Source organism: Pongo pygmaeus, chromosome 5 (assembly GCF_028885625.2).
Source record: "Pongo pygmaeus isolate AG05252 chromosome 5, NHGRI_mPonPyg2-v2.0_pri, whole genome shotgun sequence".
NCBI lineage: Eukaryota > Metazoa > Chordata > Mammalia > Primates > Hominidae > Pongo > Pongo pygmaeus.
Window position 1 is genome coordinate 37,749,066 of NC_072378.2, and position 22,598 is coordinate 37,771,663.

The window sequence follows — 22,598 nt, forward strand, 5'->3', positions numbered from 1 at the left end:
GAAGGAGAACTGGGTCAGGGACAAGCTTGTGATGACTGGGAACCATTTGGGTTTTGGAAATAATCTGTATGAAAAGTTCTCTTTGCAGTAAAAGTGGATGGTTGGCCATGATGTTGTAAATTCAAGAAGTCTTTTGAGTCTTATGGGTGTTCAGGTAGATTTTTCCTATAAGCCGTACTGCCTCAATTCAGTCTGCCAGGTATTTACTGAGTATTTAACATTGTTTGGTGTACAATGAGGACAAAATTTCTGCGCTCGAAGAGTTTAAGGCTTGAGTGGGGAGAGAGGATTTATACAATGAAGCAGTCATTGTATAAAGCACATCCATATGGGCTGTATGATCAAGTGCCAAGATGTGGATTATTTAGTTCCATCCCAGAGCAGTAGTTCTTCAAGTCAGAGGAGGAATTCATGTCCAGGCTCAGATTTAGTTGCTAGATTAGGGGGTATTATAAAGGGTTACTTGTATGCTGTGATTTGAGGAACACCAAGAAAACATCTCTGCCCCCAAATACCTCTTCTATCCAGGTATTAGTGCCTAAAAGTCCACATTAAGCATTCATTCTTTTAGCTTGAGCACCGATCTTTCCCTGCCTGGCCCTTTCCAACAGCATATGTTTGTGAGAAGTTTAACAAATTAAAACACGAACACCTGAATGATAACCTAAATAATACACACAAAAATAAATTATTTTTGTGCATAACTATTAGTTAATTTCACATACATTACTTAATCTGATCCCCGCATACACACAACCGTATAAGGTAACTTAGTGGGCAAGTGTTATTCCTTTAGATTCAATTGTTGTGGATTAATTTATGACTCTTCTGAATAGCTTGTTAGTACTGCAGTCTTGGGCAGGTGGGATGGGGAGGAAGAATGAAAGCACCTGAAGAAAGGGCAAGAAGACTATAAAGCACTCTTACACAAAACCATTTGATAGTTCTTTGTGGGGCTACTTGCGAGGGGAGGGACCCATATAAACCCAGTGGTAAGACTGTGGCTGGCTTCAGGGACCTGTGTGTAGGAGAAGCCTGCCAGTCTTGGCTGCCTGCAAGGTCAGGTCGTAGCATAGCCTGAAAAGAAGTCTGAATCAAAGGCAAGAGAAGAAGTTGTACTTATTGTTATGGTCCCCAAATCATAGCACAAGCTGTTTTGCACAAGATTTTAAAAGGTATGCTAATAACATAACAGCAAAGGTAGGTCAGTTCCCTGCCTTTCCAGTTCTTAGTCTCAGATGTTGTGGATAAAATAATAAAACAGAGTTCCTTTCATTTCATTGATGGGAACACTGTAGTAAATTGTCTAAATAAGTGGCTTTAAGCTTGTTAAAGCAATGCATAGAGTTTGGTGGAAAAACAAGTAGAGATTTATTGCAAATTAGCTAGTTCTCAGGTACTATAAAGTATCTAGGCCTTTGGGGAAAACAACAGAACCTTCTCTCCCCTTTTCTTCTCTTGTATTTAGTTTTCATTAAGTTTTCTGCCCCAAGGGAAAAAAGGGAAAGGATGGTTATATTTACTGGGGCTTTTTTGTGGGGTGTTTTGTTTTGAGAGAGAGTACTTCCTCTGTCACCCAGGCTGGAGTGCAGTGGTGTGATCACACCTCCACCTCCCTGCTTCAAGTGGTTCTTCTGTCTCAGCCTCCGAAGTAGCTGGGATTACAGATATGCACCACTATGCCCAGTTACTTTTTGTATTTTCAGTAGAGACGGGGTTTCGCCATGTTGGCCAGGCTGATCTCGAACTCCTGGCCTCATGTGATCCGCCTGCCTGGGCTTCCCAAAGTGCTGGGATTACAGGTGTGAGCCACCACACCTGGCCATATTTACTTGTTATTTGAGAAACAGTAGGAATTGTGCCCAGGAGGAAGGAGATAGTCTTAGTGAAGGTGGGCAAAGACAAGATGATCTTTTAGATCAATAATGTGTGTAAGCTCAAAGGCTTGCAAAACTATTGTAAATGAAAACAACCCCTCACATGTGGGTCGTCAGTCAGTTTCCACGGGAAATTCAGTGTTATGTTGAGTGGTCCTGAGATTTCCAGGTAACCTCACTGTACTCTTTAACTACAGTATAGGTGAAATATCAGTGAAATTACCAGGCAGAATTTACTGCCTGGTAAATTCTAAGACCAGGCAGTGCAGGGAAGGATGTAAAAGAATGATTCCTTTTTCTGGGTTCAAAGTCTGTTGGAGGCAATGTCAGGAAAAGGTACTCTTCTACTTTTTTGGTACTGTTTTCCCCAGGCTACTCACAATGGCAGTCTGGCTGTCTACCCTCAAATATTAGCATGTAATATGAGATGCTTCCTCTCTTAGAGATAAAGCTACCTAAATAGAAATTTTACTGAATATGGATGACAGATAAATCCCTAGCCATTCCATTTTTAACAGATATGTGTATTCAGAGGAACTTCTATAATTAATATAATTCTGGCAGAGTGTGAAAGAACTGAAAATCTTTGTGCTCAGTGTTGGTGGAGTGATCACCACAACATTTTAAAGAGAAACAAGTGAGACCGTATGAGTTCCAACTGCTGCTCCATATTTTCCAATGGTAATACAGTCTCTAACTTCTGACCTAAAAACACCCACCCTAAAATCTTGAGGACTCATATGCAAGACCTCTTTATTCTTTAATTCATTCTCAAATACTTAACTGAACACTATGCCAGGTATAGAAACACAGTGGTAAACAAGACAGATAAAGTCCCTGCTTATCTAATTTATATTCTATGAAGGGGACAGAGTGGAAAAGTAAAATAAGCAAGATAATTTTGGTTTGTGATAAGTACGTCCTAATAACTGAAGAAATATGATGGGAAGCAGACAACCAACTTTAGACAGAGGTAATAGAGTAGGCTTATGAGTAGCTGGAACATGAAAGATAAGGAGCCTGTGCAAGATCTGAGAGAAAAGTGTTCTTAGCAGAGGGGCTAAGTGAAAAGACCCTCAGGTAGGCTGGTACTTCGGGGAGAGGAGCATAAGGAACAACAACAACAAAAAAAAGTTTGAGGGGCTGGAGCAGCTAGTGTTGGCACTATGGTATGAGCTAAGACTAGAGAGTAGAGGGGCTCAGGACATTGAGGGTCTTATAGGCTGTGGAAGGAAGTTTGAATGATTGGACAGTTTTAAGGAAAGAAGGAAAGTGATCTGATTTCTATTCCAGTTACTATATAAAGCTTATGGGGGCTAGAGTGAGAACAGAAACAGTAGGAGGCCAGGTGGTTTGGACTAAGGTTGTGGCTGCAGAGATAGGAATGAACAGACTTAGGACATACTTGAATTATAGCCCATATAATTTACCAGTAATTTCAATGTGGGGATGAGGGACAGAGAGGAGTCAAAGATGGCTTCTGGGTTATGGGTTGAGTAGTTGGTTGGATAGTATTGTGAATACTGAGATGAGAGTTTGTGGGGAGGAATAGATTAGGTCAGTGAGTCGTGGTGGTCTTTGAGGGACTGAGGAGGACAGGCATTCTGAAGGATTTTAAAAAGAAGAGAAGAAGGCAGTTTTAGCTAACTTTGGTTTAAAGTTCCCAGTTAAGGTTGTGATATGGGTCATTAAAGAGGTTGTTTGTGCACTAAGAAGAATATGCAGGGAGCCGGGCGCGGTGGCTCACACCTGTAATCCCAGCACTTTGGGAGGCTGAGGCAGGCAGATCACTTGAGATCAGGAGTTCGAGACCAGCCTGACCAACATGGTGAAACCCCGTCTCTACTAAAAATACAAAAATTAGTTGGGCGTGGTGATGCGCGCCTGTAATGCCAGCTACACGGGAAGCTGAGGCAGGAGAATTGCTTGAACCCGGGAGGCAGAGGTTGCAGTGAGCCAAGATCATGCCACTGCACTCCAGCCTGGGTGATAAAGCAAGACTCTGTCTCAAAAAGAAAAAAAAAATTAAAAAAACAAAAAAGAATAAGGGAATTCTGTGATCTGGATCTCAGAAGAATTTCATTTCCTTCACAGGGTTGTTATGAACTAGACTGGTCCAACAGGAAAGTATGATAGATGTGAATTGGGGCTTCTTTTCAACCTTTTCCGGAAGCTCTCAAGCTGTTCTTGTGGATAAGACAGAGAATATGTACTCCAATGCAAAGACTTTTGGTTGAATTATAAATGGCTGAAGGTGTATCCAGACTGTGTGGATTAATGTTTACTAGGTTTTCCTGAAAACTTTGCCTTTGGCTACATCCCATTCTGTGTCTCAAATGAAGGTATAGAAGGCATCATCTCATATAAATTTGGTGGAAGGGATATTAAGTATGTCTGATCTGATGGCAGATTAAAAATTCAGAAAGGTCTGGACAAATTGGTTTGATAGGCTGAGCTAGCAAGATGAAATTTAACAGGAATCAATCTAAGGTCCTGCGCTTGAATCCAAAGTTTTCCATCCAGTCAAGTATAGAGCAGAAGAGACGGGACTTAGGATAGCATTTCTTGGAGGAGGGGGAGACCAAGAAATTTAATCATTCCTAAGTTCGAGGATACACTGGCAGTGTACTAGATCTGCTATGAAAGCTAATGCAATTTATATGCTCCAGTGATAATATCTAGAACTGGGAAAGTAACACTTGCGTTTGACTGTGTAATAGAAATTAAGTTTATTTTTCTTAATATGTCATCCAGGAATAAAGATAAACCAGTAGTCCTTTTGAAGACTCATTAGAATGGCAAAGACTCAAGCCCATCCCCTGGGAGTTAAGTTGAAGTACCTGGGAATACAGAACCAGGAAAAGAGAAAACACCGTGTTCACTTTATAGCTGCGACATTGAAAGGGGATTGGAGATTTCCTGATGGTGCCCAGGGCAAAGCCAGTGCCAATGGATGGAATTTACAAGGAGAAAGATGCCAAGTCAGAGACATTTTAAAAATTGGAGGGCCTGCCTTATGTAAAGTTACTGGCAGTATTTATGCGTTGATGGGATGTGTAGAAAGAATTCCTCTATCTCATAGTCACTGAAACAGATGACCTCTCAAGATCTTGCCAACCCTGAGATACATGGATAACTCTTTTTCAGCTTTCTCTTGTTGTCACAACTGTTTGCCTTTTTCTACTTGGTGGTTCTCAAGGCAGCTGAAGAGGAGATAGCTGATGCACTGTTTTGGTTCCACAGGTGTCTGGTTTCTTAAGTCAGGACCTGCATATGCTGCTGGTTGATGAGATTTGTAAAGGACCTCCCTTTTCAGCACAATGACTGATGGTATTGCTTGCATTGTTGTTGTCTTCCCAGGTGACTGTAGGACGAGGATTTGGTGTCACATACCAACTGGTATCAAAAATCTGCCCCCTGATGATTTCTCGAAACCACTGTGTTTTGAAGCAGAATCCTGAGGGCCAGTGGACAATTATGGACAACAAGGTACAGGAATTCACAGAAGCCTAATGACTTTTATTTGTTTTTAAATTACTTTTTTTTTTTTTTGCATAGGTAATTCATGGTATAAAATTCAAAAGTATAACTTTTTCTTTCCTAGCCATCCAGTTCCCTTTTCCAGAGGCAGCCACTTCCATATGCTGCCAGAGATTCGATTATGCTAAAATAATTTCTCTTGATTTGGGTTGAAGTTTGTTACCTTGAAGAGAATACCTGAATTGGGGTAGTAGGTCCTATTCCAGAAACTAGACTAAGTTACTGGGCAAATAAGCCTGTTTGAGGTGAAGCTCCCAGAGACCCTGAGAATCTGCAAAATCTGCTGATGCTTCTGGAGTACAGTTATGGCTCAGTGGACAGGGGGAGGAGGGAGAAACTGATCTGATTGCGCTTAGCTCCTTTCCTTCCTCACTCCTTTCAATCTGAGCAACCTCCCCTGGCTTTTAAAACATGTTTTAAATATTGGTGTTCTGAAGATTTCCTTTGAATAATGGGTTTTTCTCCTTTAAACAAATTTGAAAACCACTAGTTTAGTGGTAAATATATTGAGGGAGGTGCAATAGTATATAAAGCCCAGCAATTAGAAAGTACCTAATATGCTGGGTGTGGTGGCACATGCCTGTAGTCCCAGCTACTGGGGAAGCTGAGGCCAGAGGATTGTTTGAGCCCATGAATTCTGGGTTATAGTGTGCTATGCCGTTCTGGTGTCTGCCTTAAGTTCGGCATCAATATGGTGTCCTCCTGGGAGCAGGGGACCACCAGTTTGTCTAAGGAGAGGTGAACTGACCCAGGTTAGAAGGAAGGCAGGTCAAAACTGCTGTGCTGATCAACAAAGGGATTGCACCTGTGAATAGCCACTGCACTCCAGTGTGGCTGACATAGTGAAGCTCTGTCTCTATCAAAAAGAAAAGAAAATACCTAAAGTGCACATATACAAGCACCCAGGAATGTGATGAAAATACAGACTATGAGGTGAGAGAAATTCTAACATAAACAGTTAATGTTTAGGAAGTATAACATGTCTTTAAGTGCCATTTCATATTTTTTCACTGCCCCAGTTAGGATTTTAAAGGTACCATTAGAAGGGAGGGTATCCCACAGGTCTGCCCGCCAGCCTCATTTTGCGTGCATAAAACTGCTAGATTTAAGCTGTTGGAAAGTATCTTCCTGCTCTAGAATTAAGTTGAGTTGGCACTGTATTGAAGGAGACCGTACATAAATGCTAAGTAAATTGGTTCAGCACTTTTAGCAAGGCACCATGAGCAGGATAAAAATTGGCACTGAGATTATCTACTTTAACCCCTTATGTAGACAGATGAATCTGAGGCCCAGAGAGATAAACTGTCTTGCCCAAGGCCTTCTCTATAATGAGCCAGGTCTTAAGTTTCTCTGCGATACCCTGTGTCAAATACCAGTAAAGTACGTAAGCAATTTGCTATACTGGCTTTATGACGTCAAACAATTAATTATGCATATTTAAAATATAGCTGCAAGGTTTTAAAGCCTCTGTAATAGCATATATCAAAACAGCTTAGGAAAAGATGTTTTCCTCATCAGAGTAGGCTGTATGAGAGTTAGGATTACAATATTATAGAGGTGAGTTCTCTGCTGCTGCTTTTCTTAATTATGTGCAGTGTAGATGTGATCCACTTATGGGATTAGCAGATTTTCATAGGTTGGGAAGCCAACAGCTGATCAACTTTAGTGTTATTTGAATGTCAACCCCAGGGATACAGAGGCAGCCTGTGCAAGATGAGATCATGACTGTGCTCCAGGCTCGCTCTCCAGTGTTTGCTTTGTACCCTTCCTTCTAGGGTTGCTGTTATCATGTGATTCTTCTCAGGTCTCAGTCAGGCAATAGAGAGGAAAGATAGGTTTCTTAACAACCTGTTTAAACTTTTTAGCTGTGATTGTTTGTGAGATAACTGATTTTTAAGAGAAGCTAGCACTGGGGTGTTTTGATAGAACAATTCTTACAAGTAAATCCCCCCTCCTCCCTGCACTTTTCTTTTGACTGCAGATGCCCCCTTTCTGGCTTCTTCCTGGCATGATGCCATGGCAGCCCTCTTCTGCTGATAAGAGACCTGAATTTCAGCTGTAGGGTATTATTGCTGTGGTTGTGTTTGAAATCATTTGCCAAGTCTCTTTCAAGAGATAGGTGTTTCTAATAAGTTAAAACTCAGAGCTGCATTCTCTTATCTGCTGGAATGGTCAGAAAGAGCTTAAGTATAGATACAAAAATTGCAAGAAATGTTATTTTGGTTTAAAATTGGCTTAAAATATAGAAAAAAACCTTGGAGGACAGCTAAGTCTGCACACAGTATGAGGATGGTTCTAGTTGTGTAGGTTTTGGTCAATTCATAAGCTCTTCAGATGGCCCATCCTTTGTATTGGTATCCAGCCCTTTCAGAAAATTGGCTGTTTTAAAGTCACAGTATGAAATGCCTTAGAGGTTCGGTCACGTCTTACTTGAGCCTTTCCCATTCTTACCCTCCTCTCCTGTTGCTTTTCACCTGCTGCCTGGTGATTCCTACCTTTGTTCTTCTGCAGACTCTGGCATTTGAAGTCTCTGGTAAGTGTACTCTTACGTGAACAAAGTTTGCTGCTTGGGACAGTTCAGCTTCTGGTCCTCCAGCAACTAGAGCAGTGGTTATCAACCCCATTTCCAGTTTTTACTCTCACCTGGGTCACTTTTTAAAAATACTGGTGGTAGTACAATAAAAACGTTCATTCGTCAAAAAACACCATTAAGAGAGTAAAAGGCAAACTCAGAGGAAGATGTTTGCTACACATTATAGTCAATGAAGGGCTATACTGAGGTATCTGCAGAACTCCAATAAGAAAAAGACAGATATGCCCTATTTAAAAATGAGCAAGAGACAAGCACTTCACAAAAGGTTCTATCCAATGAAAAGTTGTTCAACCTCATTAATAATCTGGGGAATTTAAATTAAAACCATAATGGAATACCTCTACACATTCACCAGAGTGGCCAAAATTGAAGACTAGTGATGCCAGGTATTGAGGATATGGAGTGATAGAATGCTCTTACCCTTCTGTTGGGAGTGTAAATTGGTACACCTACTTTGGGAAATTATTTGGCATTATTCATTAAAGTTGAACATACATATAGCTCTTGACACAGTATTTTCACTCCCAGGGAAACAGCCCAAATGTCCATCAACAATAGAATGGATAAATTGTGGAATAATCTTATATTGAAACACTATACTGTAGTGAATATGAATGAACTACTATATCTAATAGCATGGATAAACCTCACATAATATTGAGTGAAAGAGGGCCGGGCGCGGTGGCTCACGCCTGTAACCCCAGCACTTTGGGAGGCCGAGGTGGGCAGATCACGAGGTCAGGAGATCGAGACCATCCTGGCTAACACAGTGAAACCCCGCTCTACTGAAAATACAAAAAATTAGCTGGGCGTGGTGGTGGGAGCCTGTGGTCCCAGCTGCTCTGGAAGCTGAGGCAGGAGAATGGCATGAACCCGGGAGGCGGAGCTTGCAATGAGCCGAGATCAGGCCACTGCACTCCAGCCTGGGTGACAGAGCGAGACTCCATCTCAAAAAAAAAAAAAAAAAAAAAAAAAAATTGAGTGAAAGAAGACAGACACAAAAGAATACATATTATATGATGACATTTATACAATGTTTAAAACCAGACAAAATTTACATGTGCTGTTAAATCTGGATAGTAGTCACCTTATTGCCAAGGTGGCTACTGACTAGAAGGAGGCACACAGGGGTTTCTGGGATGCTGATAATGTGGGGTTTGTTTTGTTTTTGACCTCATGGTAGTTACACTAAGATGTTCATTTTGTGACTGTTCATCGAGTTGGTGCATTTATGATTTGTGCACTTTTATGTTTGCATGTTCTGCTTTAGTAAAGACTTTTAAAAATATATTGATGGATACATACTTAATACAATTGCTGAAATAAGACTTGATGATAACCAAGTGCTGGCAAGCATGCAGAATAACTGGAACTCCTCAACATTCAAGTGTGAATATAAAATGGTACCTCCACTTTGAAAAACTGGTGGTTTCTAAGAGTCAAATATACACTTGTCCAGTGATCCTATTTCTAGGTATTTACCCAAGATTAATGAAAGCTTATGTTCTTGCAGAAACTTGTATGTGAATGTTTCTAGTGGCTTTGTTTTTTTTATTTTTATATTTTGAGATGGAGTTTCGCTCTTTTTGCCCAGGCTGGAGTGCAATGGCGCGAACCCGGCTCCCCAAACCTCTGCCTCCCGGGTTCAAGCGATTTTCCTGCCTCAGCCTCCCGAGTAGCTAGGATTACAGGCATGCAGCACCACGCCTGGCTAATTTGTGTATTTTTAGTAGAGATGGGTTTCACCATGTTGGCCAGGCTGGTCTTGAACTCCTGACCTCAGGTGATCCACCCGCCTTGGCTTCCCAAAATGCTAGGATTACAGGCGTGAGCCACCACGCCCGGCCTGTAGTGGCTTTATTAATATTCACCAAAAACTGGAAAAAAAACAACTAGGGAATGAATAAACTGTGCTCCACTCCTACTACCTTCAATATTACTCAGCAATAAAATATAACAAACTGCCGATAATGCAACAGCATGGACGAATCTCAGAGGCATTACACTAAGTGAAAGAAGCAAGACTCAAAAGTGTAGATAATAAGATTCCATTTGTATTACATTCTGAGAAAGGGAAGAGAACAGATAAGTAGTTGCCTGGAAATGCAGGAAAGGTTGACTACCAAGGGGCGCTGTTTCTTGATATAGTTACACAACTATATGTGTTGGTATATAAATGTAACTTTTAAAATACTGATATTTAGTTTCTATCTCAGACCACTTAACTCACTCCGAGGGTGAAACCCAGGCACCACTCTTTGTTTTAAACCTTCCCAGGTAGTTTTACTGTATAGCCAGGGTTGAGGACCACTGAGCTACCTAAATTATCTAAAGCACTCCAAGAAAACATTGTCTTTTGGTTTTGAGTTTCCACTTTCCTCAATAACTGTTTAAAAGCAGCTGGACAGAGATTGAGCATCTAGTGAAGTAATTCCTGTATAAGTGGATGTGAGTTATCCCACTTTTTTCCCATTGGTGGATAAGAGACATCAGGCAGACTTTTCTGGGTATGATTTTCTGCTGCTAGCATTATTCAAGTGGGTAGTTATGAAAACCAACATTAAGAAAGCCTTGAACAGAGCATGATTATTTAAGCCATTGTATTTGAGATCGTATCCGGCAGTACTTGATTGTTCTTGTACAGCCGTGGCATTTTTGTCCTTTTCTAGTCTCCTTATATGAACAGACCTGACTCAGGGCTTTGGTTTAAATTATACCACTAGATGACACCAAGAAGGGATGAATGGGTAAATGTACAAGGATCCAAAGACAAAACGTGATGGGAGAATTTTGAGTTTACTTTCCAGCTGCTAAAAGGGCTCTGAAGGCAATGGGTTAATGTAGAGGATCTAATGGAGGGCTGCAACATATCGTGAAAGTTTGCCCCAGCTTCTGAGGGATTCTTACTCTCTTTAGCTGTGGGCTGTTCCTGTAATCTTATTTATTTATTTTACCTTATCTTAGCTTTGGAGACTTTCCTTAAATTTCTGTACCTTGGCATTAGGTGGCCTTCTGTGTCTTACTACTTTTTCTGAGACCTTTTTCCTGCGTATAATCTAAAATTGACTGTCCTGCTCTAAAATTGTTCTCAGATAGATTGTTCTGGCTCCATCCCTCTCCTTTGTTATTTCTCATATGTTGTTTCAAAATTTAGCAAAACTTATCACTCCCCATAGTTTCTCAGGCTGAATAGAAAGAGTGTGAGGAGGTTTCCTAGATGAACCAGGTTAGGCCCAATGCATAGTGGGTTAAGACTAATCTTTCTGTATGTATCTATACCAGTCTTTCTTTCCGTGTAAACCAAGTAATAGAAGATAAAACTGGAAACAAGAGCCTAATGCCAAACCAGAGCTAAGATCTGATCTCTACTTTCCCTTTACCCTCTGTGCCTTGTGGTCAAGCCCCCTGTCCCTCATATTTGGGTTGACTAGGGATTTTTTTCTAGCTGAAAGAAGGTAGCTGTAGTTGCCAGTGTAAACATAAATCTTGGTCCCAATTCAGCAGTGAGCTTCATCTCTGGCCTATCCCCTGAACTTAAGTCCTTGGTATGGGTTAAAATGCTCACCAGTATATTTCAACTCTGAATCTTGCCTTTGTTTCAAGTCTATTTTAGGACCTATCATCTCCATTTAGCATCCATTAGCTATCCCAGCTGCACATGATATTTCTTTGCATTTACGGGCTATGCCATGTAATCCCACATTTACTTATTTGTGTCCTTGTATTGTCTTTACCATCAGCTGCTGAAAGTTTTCATGTCCTTTCCACTCAATATATTTACCTTGCATGACATTGAGCATAGAATTGAAATGATTGTTAATGAATCAGTTGAACCAAGGCATAGTAATAGTAGTGAACACTTATGTAATACGATGCCCGGGCACTGTCTAAATACTTGCCATATGTTATCTCATTAAATCCACACAGACACCATGAGGGAGAGACTTATTTTCCTCCATTTTATCAGTGCAGTAACTGGGCCATAAAGAGGTCAAGAAACCTGGCCAACATCACCCAGCTGCTAAATGATAGAGAGAGATTCACATTACAAACCCAGGCAGTCTGACTCCAGGATCTGTGCTCTTAACCTCAATCTATGACTTCATTAAAACCATAAAAGTAAATATTTATTTTATTTTATTTATTTTGGAGACAGAGTCTCGCTCTGTCACCCAGGCTGGAGTGCAGTGATGCAATCTTGGCTCATGGCATCCTCTGCCTCCTGGGTTCTAGCAATTCTCATGCCTTGGCCTCCCAAGTAGCTGGAATTACAGTCACCCACCACCACACCTGGCTAATTTTTGTATTTTTAGTAGAGAGGTGGTCTCACTGTGTTGGCCAGGGTGGTCTTGAACTCCTGGCCTCAAGTGATCCGCACACCTCGGCCTCTCAAAGTGCTGAGATTACAGACATTAAGCCGCCACTCCCAGACAGTAAATATTTATTAAGCATTTATTCTATGTGAGTCATTGTGCTAAGTGATTTACATGCATTATCTTATTCATTCCTCACTGGAACAGTGTGAGGTAGGTACTGTACTATCCCTGTTCTGCAGACAAAACTGAGGCATGGAGAGGTTAAGTAAATTGCCGAATGCCGTGCAGACTATGAACCCACATCTGAGTCCAGAGCTCCAGCTCTTAACCGCTATCCTGTATTGCCCATATACCCCTGTTGGTATTAATTGGGTCAGATCCTACCTGCCATTTGACCCTAGTACCGGATATAGTACTCTCTTTTTTTTTTTGGTTTATGTGTGCTTGCTTGCTTACCAGTGTGTTAAGGAACCACATCCAGAGATAGCATTTGAACCTACTTCATGGACCTCACCCTTAGCTACTGCTTTCTTCGCTAATAGCATTTTTTCTAGTTTTGGGACATTGCTTCAGTTTAGGTTAATAGGAGCTATCCAATTTCGGTTTCCTTTAATGCTATTCCATGTGTTTGAGTAAATTATCCACCAATAATAAGGTGATTCCTGCCTGTTATATGGCAGTTCTCTGTGGAGGCATGAATGTGAAATATAGGTAAAAAGCCAAAGCACTGCTTGACGAATGCTGTTTCTAAGGATGGTCGTTTATGAATCTTTGTTTTCTATTTGTTATCAAGAGTTTTCCTTCTGAAAAGGCAGAAGATTTTACAGCAGCAGGAGAGAGATTCCCTTAAGACGAAAATCGTGAAGCTTATTTCTTCTTTCTTTCACTTTCCCCAGAGTCTAAATGGTGTTTGGCTGAACAGAGCACGTCTGGAACCTTTAAGGGTCTATTCCATTCATCAGGGAGACTACATCCAACTTGGAGTGCCTCTGGAAAATAAGGAGAATGCGGAGTATGAATATGAAGTTACTGAAGAAGACTGGGAGACAATATATCCTTGTCTTTCCCCCAAGAATGACCAAGTGATAGAAAAAAATAAGGAATTGAGAACTAAAAGGAAATTCAGTTTGGATGAATTAGCAGGTCCTGGAGCTGAAGGCCCCTCAAATTTGAAATCCAAAATAAATAAAGTGTCTTGTGAATCTGGTCAGTCAGTGAAATCACAGGGGAAAGGTGAAGTGTCCAGTACACCTTCTGAAAATTTGGATCCTAAGTTGACTGTCCTTGAGCCAAGTAAGAAGACCACAGGGGCTCCCATTTACCTTGGCTTCCCCAAAGTCACAGAGGTTCATCATGAGCAGACAGCCTCAAACTCTTCAGCATCTCAGAGAGGCTTACAGATGTTTAAGGTGACCATGTCCAGGATTCTGAGGCTGAAAATACAGATGCAGGAAAAACATGAAGCCGTTATGAATGTGAAAAAGCAGACCCAAAAGGGGAACTCAAAGAAAATTGTGCAAATGGAGCAGGAACTGCAGGACTTACAGTCCCAGCTGTGTGCAGAGCAGGCTCAGCAGCAGGCAAGAGTGGAGCAACTAGAGAAGACTTTCCAGGAAGAGGAACAGCATCTTCAGGTACCACACGGAAGGGAAGGGCAAGAGTGGTCTTCAGGGGTGGGGCAGGCACTTCATGAGCCTCTGGCCAGAGTTCTCAGTTTCTGGGCCAGGTACCAAATTCTGAGCACCAAAGACAGGAAATGGAATGGGAACAGTAAACTTTTGAGATAAGGGAAGGGGACTGAGTAGAGGGTTAAGGCTTCAGCATGCTGATGAGATCAGGAGCAGGGTTAGAGTGCCAAGATAGGGTAAAGTGACCAGCAGAGCCAGCCAGGGCATAACTTATCTCAGGATGCAAAGCTGAGGCAACTCAGAACCAACATGAATTCAGGGGGAAGTTAGGTGAAGGTCAAGATGCCACAAAACCACAGTAGAGTCCAATTAAATCAGTAGTTGTCTTCAAGACTTACCTATTTTTGCTCTGTGGCCAAGGCCAAATCACTTAGTCTCAGGGCAGGTACAGGTCAGCTGGTTCCTCTGCCCTGGTACCTGACAGTTTGTTAGCTATAAAGGTTAGTTAACTCTGTAGCTAAGCCAGGAGGTGAGGGGCTAAAAAGGCAGAAAATGTTTTTGTTTCTATTTTGAGCAGCCAGCATGTGATGGGACAGATGCACCATGACTGCATTATTGGGTTGAATGATAAACCACCTTCCAGAGTGCCTATAGTAGGAAGGTAAAATAATGACTGTCTTACCTGTATAAAGGTAAGACCAAATGTGTTTCCATCCCTCAGTCATTTGCTTAGATGACAAGCTCTTGCACAAAGCTTTAGGCTAGAGCAGATCCTGTCCCTGCTCAAAATGTCATTTCCTATCTGGCAGGAACCGCACATTTTGCTCCCACCCAGTTGCTCAGATAATATTGAATGTCAAGAATTCCCCATTGTTGACTTAGAACTCAGACAGACCAGTCACAACTACAGTGAATAAGCTTTTTGTTTGGGTTGCTCAGGGTGAGGAACAGCCAGGGGTAGTGTTGGCTTATTTCTGAGCAATTTATAAATTTCATTCTGATCTCTGCTATCCCCTTGAAGTGGTAGTATTAGCAAAGGCCATGGATTAAATAGGTCTTTTGAGAGTATACACTGCTTGCTTATGTGTACCTTTTTGCTTCCCTTATCCAGCCTAGACTAGTTCTTGAAATTAATAGAGGGTGGTTTGTGTCTACGTGTTTAGTATATCACACCTTCACCAGGACAGAACTCTCTGTAAAGGCTAATATGTTCAGGAACAAGTTACTGTTGATTAATATTTGTGGCTGCTCTGGACATGCCTCAAGGTGTAGCTGCAAAATCTTTTTCTGTACCAAAATGTTAAAGGCGAAAGGATTGGTTTAGAGAATTTCTCTGGGTATGAGTTGGTCATGTATATATTGCTCATAGTGAAGTGTATCTAGTCCCTTGTTTATCAGCTGCATCTCCCTCTGCCCACCAAGCCCTAAGGATTTATCCTATCCCCTACTACTTGTTTAGAAGCTCATTAAACCCTTGCTCCTTAACACTTTTTTTTTTTTTTAAGTACTCAAATTGCCTGGTACTAGGGAATTCTGGTGGTTATAAAGATGCTTACCAAATGGTTTTTGCCATTAAGGAATTTATCTTGTTGAGGAGGCAAGATGTTTCATACACATGATGTAATCAGAGAATAGTTTTCAGTCAATATAGTAAATTAGAGAACAATTTCAAGTTGGCATATTAAATGGGTAGGTAATTCTTAAGGACAGAACGGCCCAGAAGTTCTTTTGGAAGGTGCTGGACATGTAGGTTAATGATCACCTGGAAAGCTTCCATATTGGAGGGGGCTGATGAGGAAATACAGCATAAGCTCAGGCAAGGAGAGAGAAGGAGCAGAGGAGCAGTGTATAAACTGAAGTGGTAAAGACTCAGAATGAGAGACAGGATGGCCAGAGTAGAGGGAAAAGAAGCATGCTAGATGTTGTGAGTGCCAGCACTGGGGATTACATCTGAGTTTAGGTATTTGGGGGCTCAGAAGTTCTCAGTTTACATCCTTTTGGGAATCATGGCATTAGTCCATGAAGGAGGCTTGGACTGTTAGGCCGTAGTATTTCCAGAACAACCCAATTGGTGGCTTAAAGCTGACAGTCCTGAAGTGTGCAGTATTCGAGCAGATAACTCTGCTCAAATTCTTTACTGCCAACAGCTTGAAGTAAAACAGGAGATTTTCCACCTGCTCCCTCACCCCTGTTGTTTCCAGATGCTCATACTAGCTGGTCTGCCCTGCTTGTTGCTGGATTGTGTTCCTTTTTTCTTTTCCCTGCAGAGAAACCTTCCATTTTGTTTTGGCTTTGCAGGATTTGGAGATAGCGCAAGGAGAAGAGGACCTGAAGCAACAGCTGGCCCAGGCTCTACAGGAGGTAACTTTGCCATAGTACTAAGATTATAGTGGGCTGTGGAGTGGGGAGCAACCAGGCATCACATGACCACTGGCTGCCTTTGCTGCTTAGCCCATACCTCTGTGTCATCCCCAGTCTGTAAACAGAGCAGGTGGCAGCTGCTCACACCATCAGATCAGAGATTTAGAGCTTACAAACATGCCAGACCTCGGCATGAAAACTTACATCTTCGTCTGAGCAGAAGTTGCTCTGGTGAAGATGGAATGGAGCTTTAGCAGTTAAGAGGCTCTCTGGGGAAGTGGCTCCACTTCCAGAAAGGTGAGGGCAGCAGAGGGAAAATGTGAGGTATGACTCGGCCACTAGGGCCCGTGAAGGCCTCTGTTACCACAATGTTCCTGAGCTGTAGCCAACCAGAAACAATTCGGGAATGTTCCAGTTAAGCATTTTAGGCCAGGTTGAGAATGTGCAGTTTAACAATCAACAACACATATCAATTTATTGAAAGGGTAAAGCTCAACAGGACTAAAATTCTCCTAAAAGATTGCCTGTAATTTATTTAATTTAACCTGACTACTCTCATTTGATTTTTTGTGTGTGTGTGCTCTTTTGCATCTTTAAAACCTACTGTGTCTTCTACCTTTTATGTATTATGATTAGTAGTTTAGTGCCATTTAGTTAGGATGGTTCAAATCTCATTGGAGAGAGTGAGCAAATCGCATAGGAATTTGTTCAGGGGAATTTATCCTTTTATCGTAAACCTACTTCCCAACCTTACAGTGCTAACAGTCATACAGTATTGTAAGCACGACAGGGTGCCTGTCTTGATCTCCTTGAGGGTTGCACAAACAGCTTTGGAAAGAATTAGATGAAAATAAATTCAATCTTTTTAGAATTTTATTTTTTGAGCTTGTTTATTTTCTAGGGTGGGAGAGTAGGCATGTTTCCCATTTGGAGCATTATTCAGTTAATATTCAGACATTGTTTTGAAATTGAAAAAGAATGTGGTTCTGCTAGTTGGAAATCCCTGAGGGATCACTAAGTACCCTGCACCCTCTCCTGAGACAGGAAAACACACTATCATTTTGCATGGGCTACTTGGCCATGCATTTATTAGCTTAAAATGTGATACTTTTAGACCGGGCACGGTGGCTCATGCCTGTAATCCCAGCACTTTGGGAGGCCAAGGCAGGCGGATCACCAGAGGTAGGGAGTTCAAGACCAGCCTGACCAACATGGAGAAACCCTGTCTCTACTAAAATTACAAAATTAGCCGGGCGTGGTGGCGCATGCCTGTAATCCCAGCTACTTGGGAGGCTGAGGCAGGAGAATTGCTTGAACCCGGGATGTGGAGGTTGTAGTGAGCTGAGATCATGCCATTGCTCTCCAGCCTGGGCAACAAGACTCCGTCTCAAAAAAAAAAAAAAAAAAAAAAGTGATACTTTGAGGTCATGGTTCTATACCATCATGCCTGGGGGACATGCCACTCTCATGCAATGGTGGTTTTTTGTTCCACCATGCTGATACTTTTGAAAGCTGTTCTTTACCAGACCATTATAAAAACTGTTTTTATAATAATCTTTTATAACTGAGTTCCTGTTTAAATCACATAATACCTTCCTCTCCAATCTCCAAGAAACCACCACATCTTTTTAAACCGAGTGATTCATAAGTTCTCAGGGAATTTGACTATAGTTAGAAATGGGTCCAGACCTTCACTGCCCTAAGCAGTCTGCCAGTCTTTGCTTTGAGTGGAAAAGAAAATAAAAAGATGCGTTTATATACAGCTCAAAAAACTTCTCTAAATGCTTTTCATACCTGTTATTTTCTTATGAACACTGAGGGAGGAGGGGGCATCTATTTTCCCATTTCCTTTTATTTTTATTTTGAGACATTGTCTTGTTCTGTCACCCAGGCTGGAGTGCAGTGGTGCAATCTCAGCTCACTGCAGCTTCTGCCTTCTGGGCTCAAGTGATCCTCCCACTTCAGCCTCCTGAGTAGCTGGAACCATAGGCATGCGCCACCATGCCCGACAAATTTTTTGTGTTTTTGGTAGAGATGGGGTTTCACCATGTTGCCCAGGCTGGTCTCAAACTCCTGAGCTCAAGCGATCCACCCAGCTCAGCCTCCCAAAGTGCTGGGATTACAGGTACTATAAGCCACCACGCCCGGCCATATTTTCCCATTTTATAGATGAGAAAGTTAAAATACACATATCTAATTAGTGAGTCAAGTTGAAGACCCAGGCCTTCTGACATAACTGCTTTTTTTTGTCAGGAGATCACACATTTTAAAATTTGGTTCTTGAATAATATCTTTTCAAAAATACTTAACTTTACTCCACCTTCTTTTAAAAATAATTTGAGGTGAGATTCTAAAGTATAAGCTATACTTAAGCATGAGAGTACTCATAAATTATGTTTCATATATGTGGAACCTCTTGACATTCATCATAGGCATTTAGTCACAATGAATGAGCTGTTAGCTCCTGGGTGTGCCTTCTTCCAGAAGACACTGGCAGGGTTCAGGCAGCATTGTCTTATGAGCATGTAATGTGTGATTTGTAGAATAAATAGGTTAAAGATCTTTTTTATTTCAATAAAAATGACTGTCTAATTCCGCTGATTCCCATTTCCTCCTGATTATTTCATAAAAGCCGCTTCCAGTTCTGAATAGCTTTTAATTACTTACTAGTTCTTAAATACTGTTCCCAGAATCACTTGGGTGGCCTTTAAAAAAAAAGCACATTTCTGGGCTCCAAGCCAAACCTATAGAAGCAGACTGTGGGACACAGTGAAAGTTCTTCAGTTGACTTGGATGGCCACCAATGTTGGGTTAGTTTTAGAGGCCCTAGTGCATTTGGTGGCCGCCTTCCCTAACTGCCCTCTCCTCTGAAAAAAGCAGCAGGTAGGTAAGATAGCCCGATGGAATAAAGGTATTATTTTGAGACTGCCAATTTATCGATCCCTGAACCAGAGTCACTAACTAGAGGGAGAGAACAGGCATGTTTATGGCTAAAAGGAAGGATGCATTGTAGTTCATCCTGAGTATGTGTCTGCTATGTTTTTGCAGCATTGGGCTCTAATGGAAGAGCTAAATCGCAGCAAGAAGGACTTTGAAGCAATCATTCAAGCCAAGAACAAAGAATTAGAGCAGACCAAGGTACTGGAAAGAAGATGGAAGTTTAGAATTTGGTTAGTGCATGCAACTCAGCATTTTTAACAGTGCAAGGGTTGCTATGGAGAATGAAGAGAGAAATTATGGCTGCTCCTTGCCTCTGGGGAAATAATCTATAAAATTATAGAGGCCTATAGCAGGTTCTGCCTGTCAGACAACATCTATTTCCTTCCCTTGTTAAGAAGCAAAATGCTGGGAATACGGCACTTGCATCCTGCATTCTAGTCCTTTGTCTATGGTGGGTACTCCTTCAGGGTGTGTCACTGATACAGACTGAGGAATATTGTAGTCAAGAAATAGTTCCTCCTGAACTATGTAATTTGAATTACATAAAGTAAAGTGAATTACTTAATGCAGTTCCTTCCCATGTCAAATCAGGAGAACTCTTGAATTAGGGGTTATAAACTTAAATGCCCACCAGGGCCAGACTGGTAATCAAAGTGAGCGAAGTGGCCTGAATGTAAGAACACAGTAGGGAGCTGTGCGGGCTATGGCTCATTGGATGGGGTACTTGCCCACACCCCCATCCCAGGAGGCAACTCTTCTCTGCTCAGCCAATTGTTGCCATCCAGAAGTGCAGGCCCAGTGTTGTCAGATCTTCTGATTTTTCCACAGCAGATGAAAGTCCAAATGTTTAAGTGAAATATCCCAAATTTTAAATATTGGCAACAACTTCAGCTTTTTGTGTGTGTTTTCTTTAATATGAAGGCCAAACTAAACAAGTCTGCAGGGTGGATCCAGTCCACAGGCCACCAATTTGCAACCTCTGACTTGAAATTAATACCTGAGTCTGACTGCATTTGTCATCCCACCCCCTCCATGTACCAACCTAGAGCTGAAGGAGGGACTTGTTTTAATTGGTTTGATTTCCTGTTTAAATCACATAATACCTTCCTCTCCAACCTCCAAGAAACTGCCACATCTTTTTAAACTCAGTGATTCATAAGTTCTCAGGGAATTTGACTATAGTTAGAAATGGGTCCAGACCTTCTTCACTGTCCTAAGCAGTCTGCCAGTCTTTGCTTTGAGTGGAAAAGAAAATAAAATTATGAAAAATGAGCCAGCCACTCAAATATACCTCAAATGGCCTATCCTCTCCCCCTCAGGGGCTCTTAATGCTTTTTGTTTTGGGGATGAAGTGCTAAAATAAATGTCTGCTTCAAGAGAGCATACCTAGGAGCCTCCTTAAAAACTGTGTCCACACGCAGTCTGACCTCTTGGGGAAAGCCGGGGAGATGGTACTGCAGGCCTCTGCAGGAGTGGGAAGTGGCAGGTATTAGAGCATGGAGCCTGAAGGTAATTCAAGAGGCCTCTCTCCAGCCTTCTGCCTCCAGAGGTGTACCTTACTTTATAGAAAAGGCAGCTGCAAAGAACACAGCAACTTTATAACTAATTCAAGTTTCCTGCCTCTCTGGACTATTCATGCCTCTTTTCTTGTCCAGTGAGTTTTTAATTGTTCGGGATAATCTTATGTAACGTCTGAACTACAGCTTGCTATAAACTACTTAATGTCCCATCTGGTCTTGGGTGGTTGGTGTGGTTAGTATGCCACCTGCATTTTTCTCATTTGATTAATTTTGGGGAAGGAGACAGAAACTGCAATGCAAATACTGAAAAAGTGGTATTTTAGTCCATTCAGGCTACTACAAAAAAGACCCATAAACTGCGTAGCTTAAAAACAACAGAAATTTATTTCTCACTGTACTGGAGGTTGGGAAATCTAAGATCAAGATGCTGGCATATTTGGTGTCTGGTGAGGGCTGTCTTCTGATTCATAGGTGGAGTCTTGCCATGTCTGTCCCTACATGGTTGAAGGGGTAAACGAGCTCTCCTTGGGCCCCTTTAAGGCCACTAACCCCACTTATGAGCATAGAGCCCTCATGACCTAGTTACCTCCCAAAGGCCCCACCTCTTAATACCATCATGTTTGAAAATAAGTTTCAACATGGGAATTTGGGAGGAAGCACAAACATTCAGATCATAGCAAGTAGGAAGAGGAAAGAAAGGAGATTAGTGTTCTGTATTAGGAAACAATTATTGAGAAACAATAACCCTTAGGGAAAGTGTTCTATTCTTAATGTTGCTGCACCAGAATGAATCATTCATTAAGACTGAATCCTCTTCTAAATAATTGACCCTGCTCCCTGTCCCATTTTGCATTTTTGTTGGTTCTCTGAATGACAGGTAGGATTGTGTGTCTTGCAGGAAGAGAAGGAGAAGGTGCAAGCACAGAAGGAAGAAGTTCTCAGCCACATGAATGATGTGCTAGAGAATGAGCTCCAATGTATTATTTGTTCAGAATACTTCATTGAGGTAATTATGAACAGTTGCTCACCCCTTCTTTTTTTTTTGAGACAGAGTCTCACTCTGTCAACTCAGGCTGGAGTGCAGTGCCACGATCTCGGCTCACTGCAACCTCCACTTCCTGGGCTCAAGCAGTTCTTGTGCCTCAGCCTCCCGAGTAGCTGGGATTACAGGCACATGCCACCACGCCTGGCTAAGTTTTTGTATTTTTAGTAGACATGGGGTTTTGCCATGTTGGCCAGGCTGGTCTCGAACTCCTGACCTCAGGTGATCTGCCCACCTCGGGCTCCCAAAGTGCTGGGATTACAGGTGTGAGTCACCACACCCAGCCGACCCCTTCTTATTCTCCCAACCCTGAATGGAGCCTGGGTTACACAGGCTGCTTCTACTATAGGGGAACATTCTGAAGAGATTTTCTTCCAGGAACTTATAACTATTTGATTTCAAAGTCACCTCTAGAGATGACCACCTCTCATTTGTTTTTATAATCTTCTTTCCCTTCACTGTCCTTTTTTGGCATTTCATCTGTTCTTAAATGTTTATTTGGTATGATTAACATTTTTAGCTGCAGTGAAGCCTTTATCTCTTTGTTGTTGAGGAGAAAACAGGGCCAAATTAGATTTTGGAAGTATCAGAATAAAACTGCTCAATAAAAGCTATTCTTTCTTTACTCTGAATGGGCACAATGCCGAGAATATGCTTATAGTGCAACCTTTTAAACGAGGGGGTAAACATCATTAAAATGTGGTCACTTTGGGAATTCAGGGCCCAAGTTGAATATATTTCAGGGACTCTGAGGCTCCTTATGGAAATGAAACCTCTACCA

The 22,598-nt window shown here is 41.7% G+C and overlaps 1 protein-coding gene across 6 annotated transcripts in view; it reads left to right on the plus strand.

Moving 5' to 3' along the window:
- Window positions 1-22,598, plus strand: part of RNF8 (ring finger protein 8) — a 37,210-nt gene that overhangs the window by 1,237 nt on the left and 13,375 nt on the right. For 2 of the 6 annotated variants that reach the window (XM_054490762.1, XM_054474663.2), the window contains exons 2-6: window positions 5,238-5,366; window positions 13,223-13,960; window positions 16,253-16,315; window positions 19,364-19,453; window positions 21,674-21,781. In XM_054490762.1, coding sequence (XP_054346737.1) covers window positions 5,238-5,366; window positions 13,223-13,960; window positions 16,253-16,315; window positions 19,364-19,453; window positions 21,674-21,781 — 1,128 coding nt within the window. Of the gene's footprint in view, window positions 1-5,237; window positions 5,367-13,222; window positions 13,961-16,252; window positions 16,316-19,363; window positions 19,454-21,673; window positions 22,040-22,598 lie in introns of all 6 variants that reach the window. The other 4 variants (XM_054474661.2, XM_063666174.1, XR_010126698.1 and 1 more) reach the window with 3 other exon arrangements.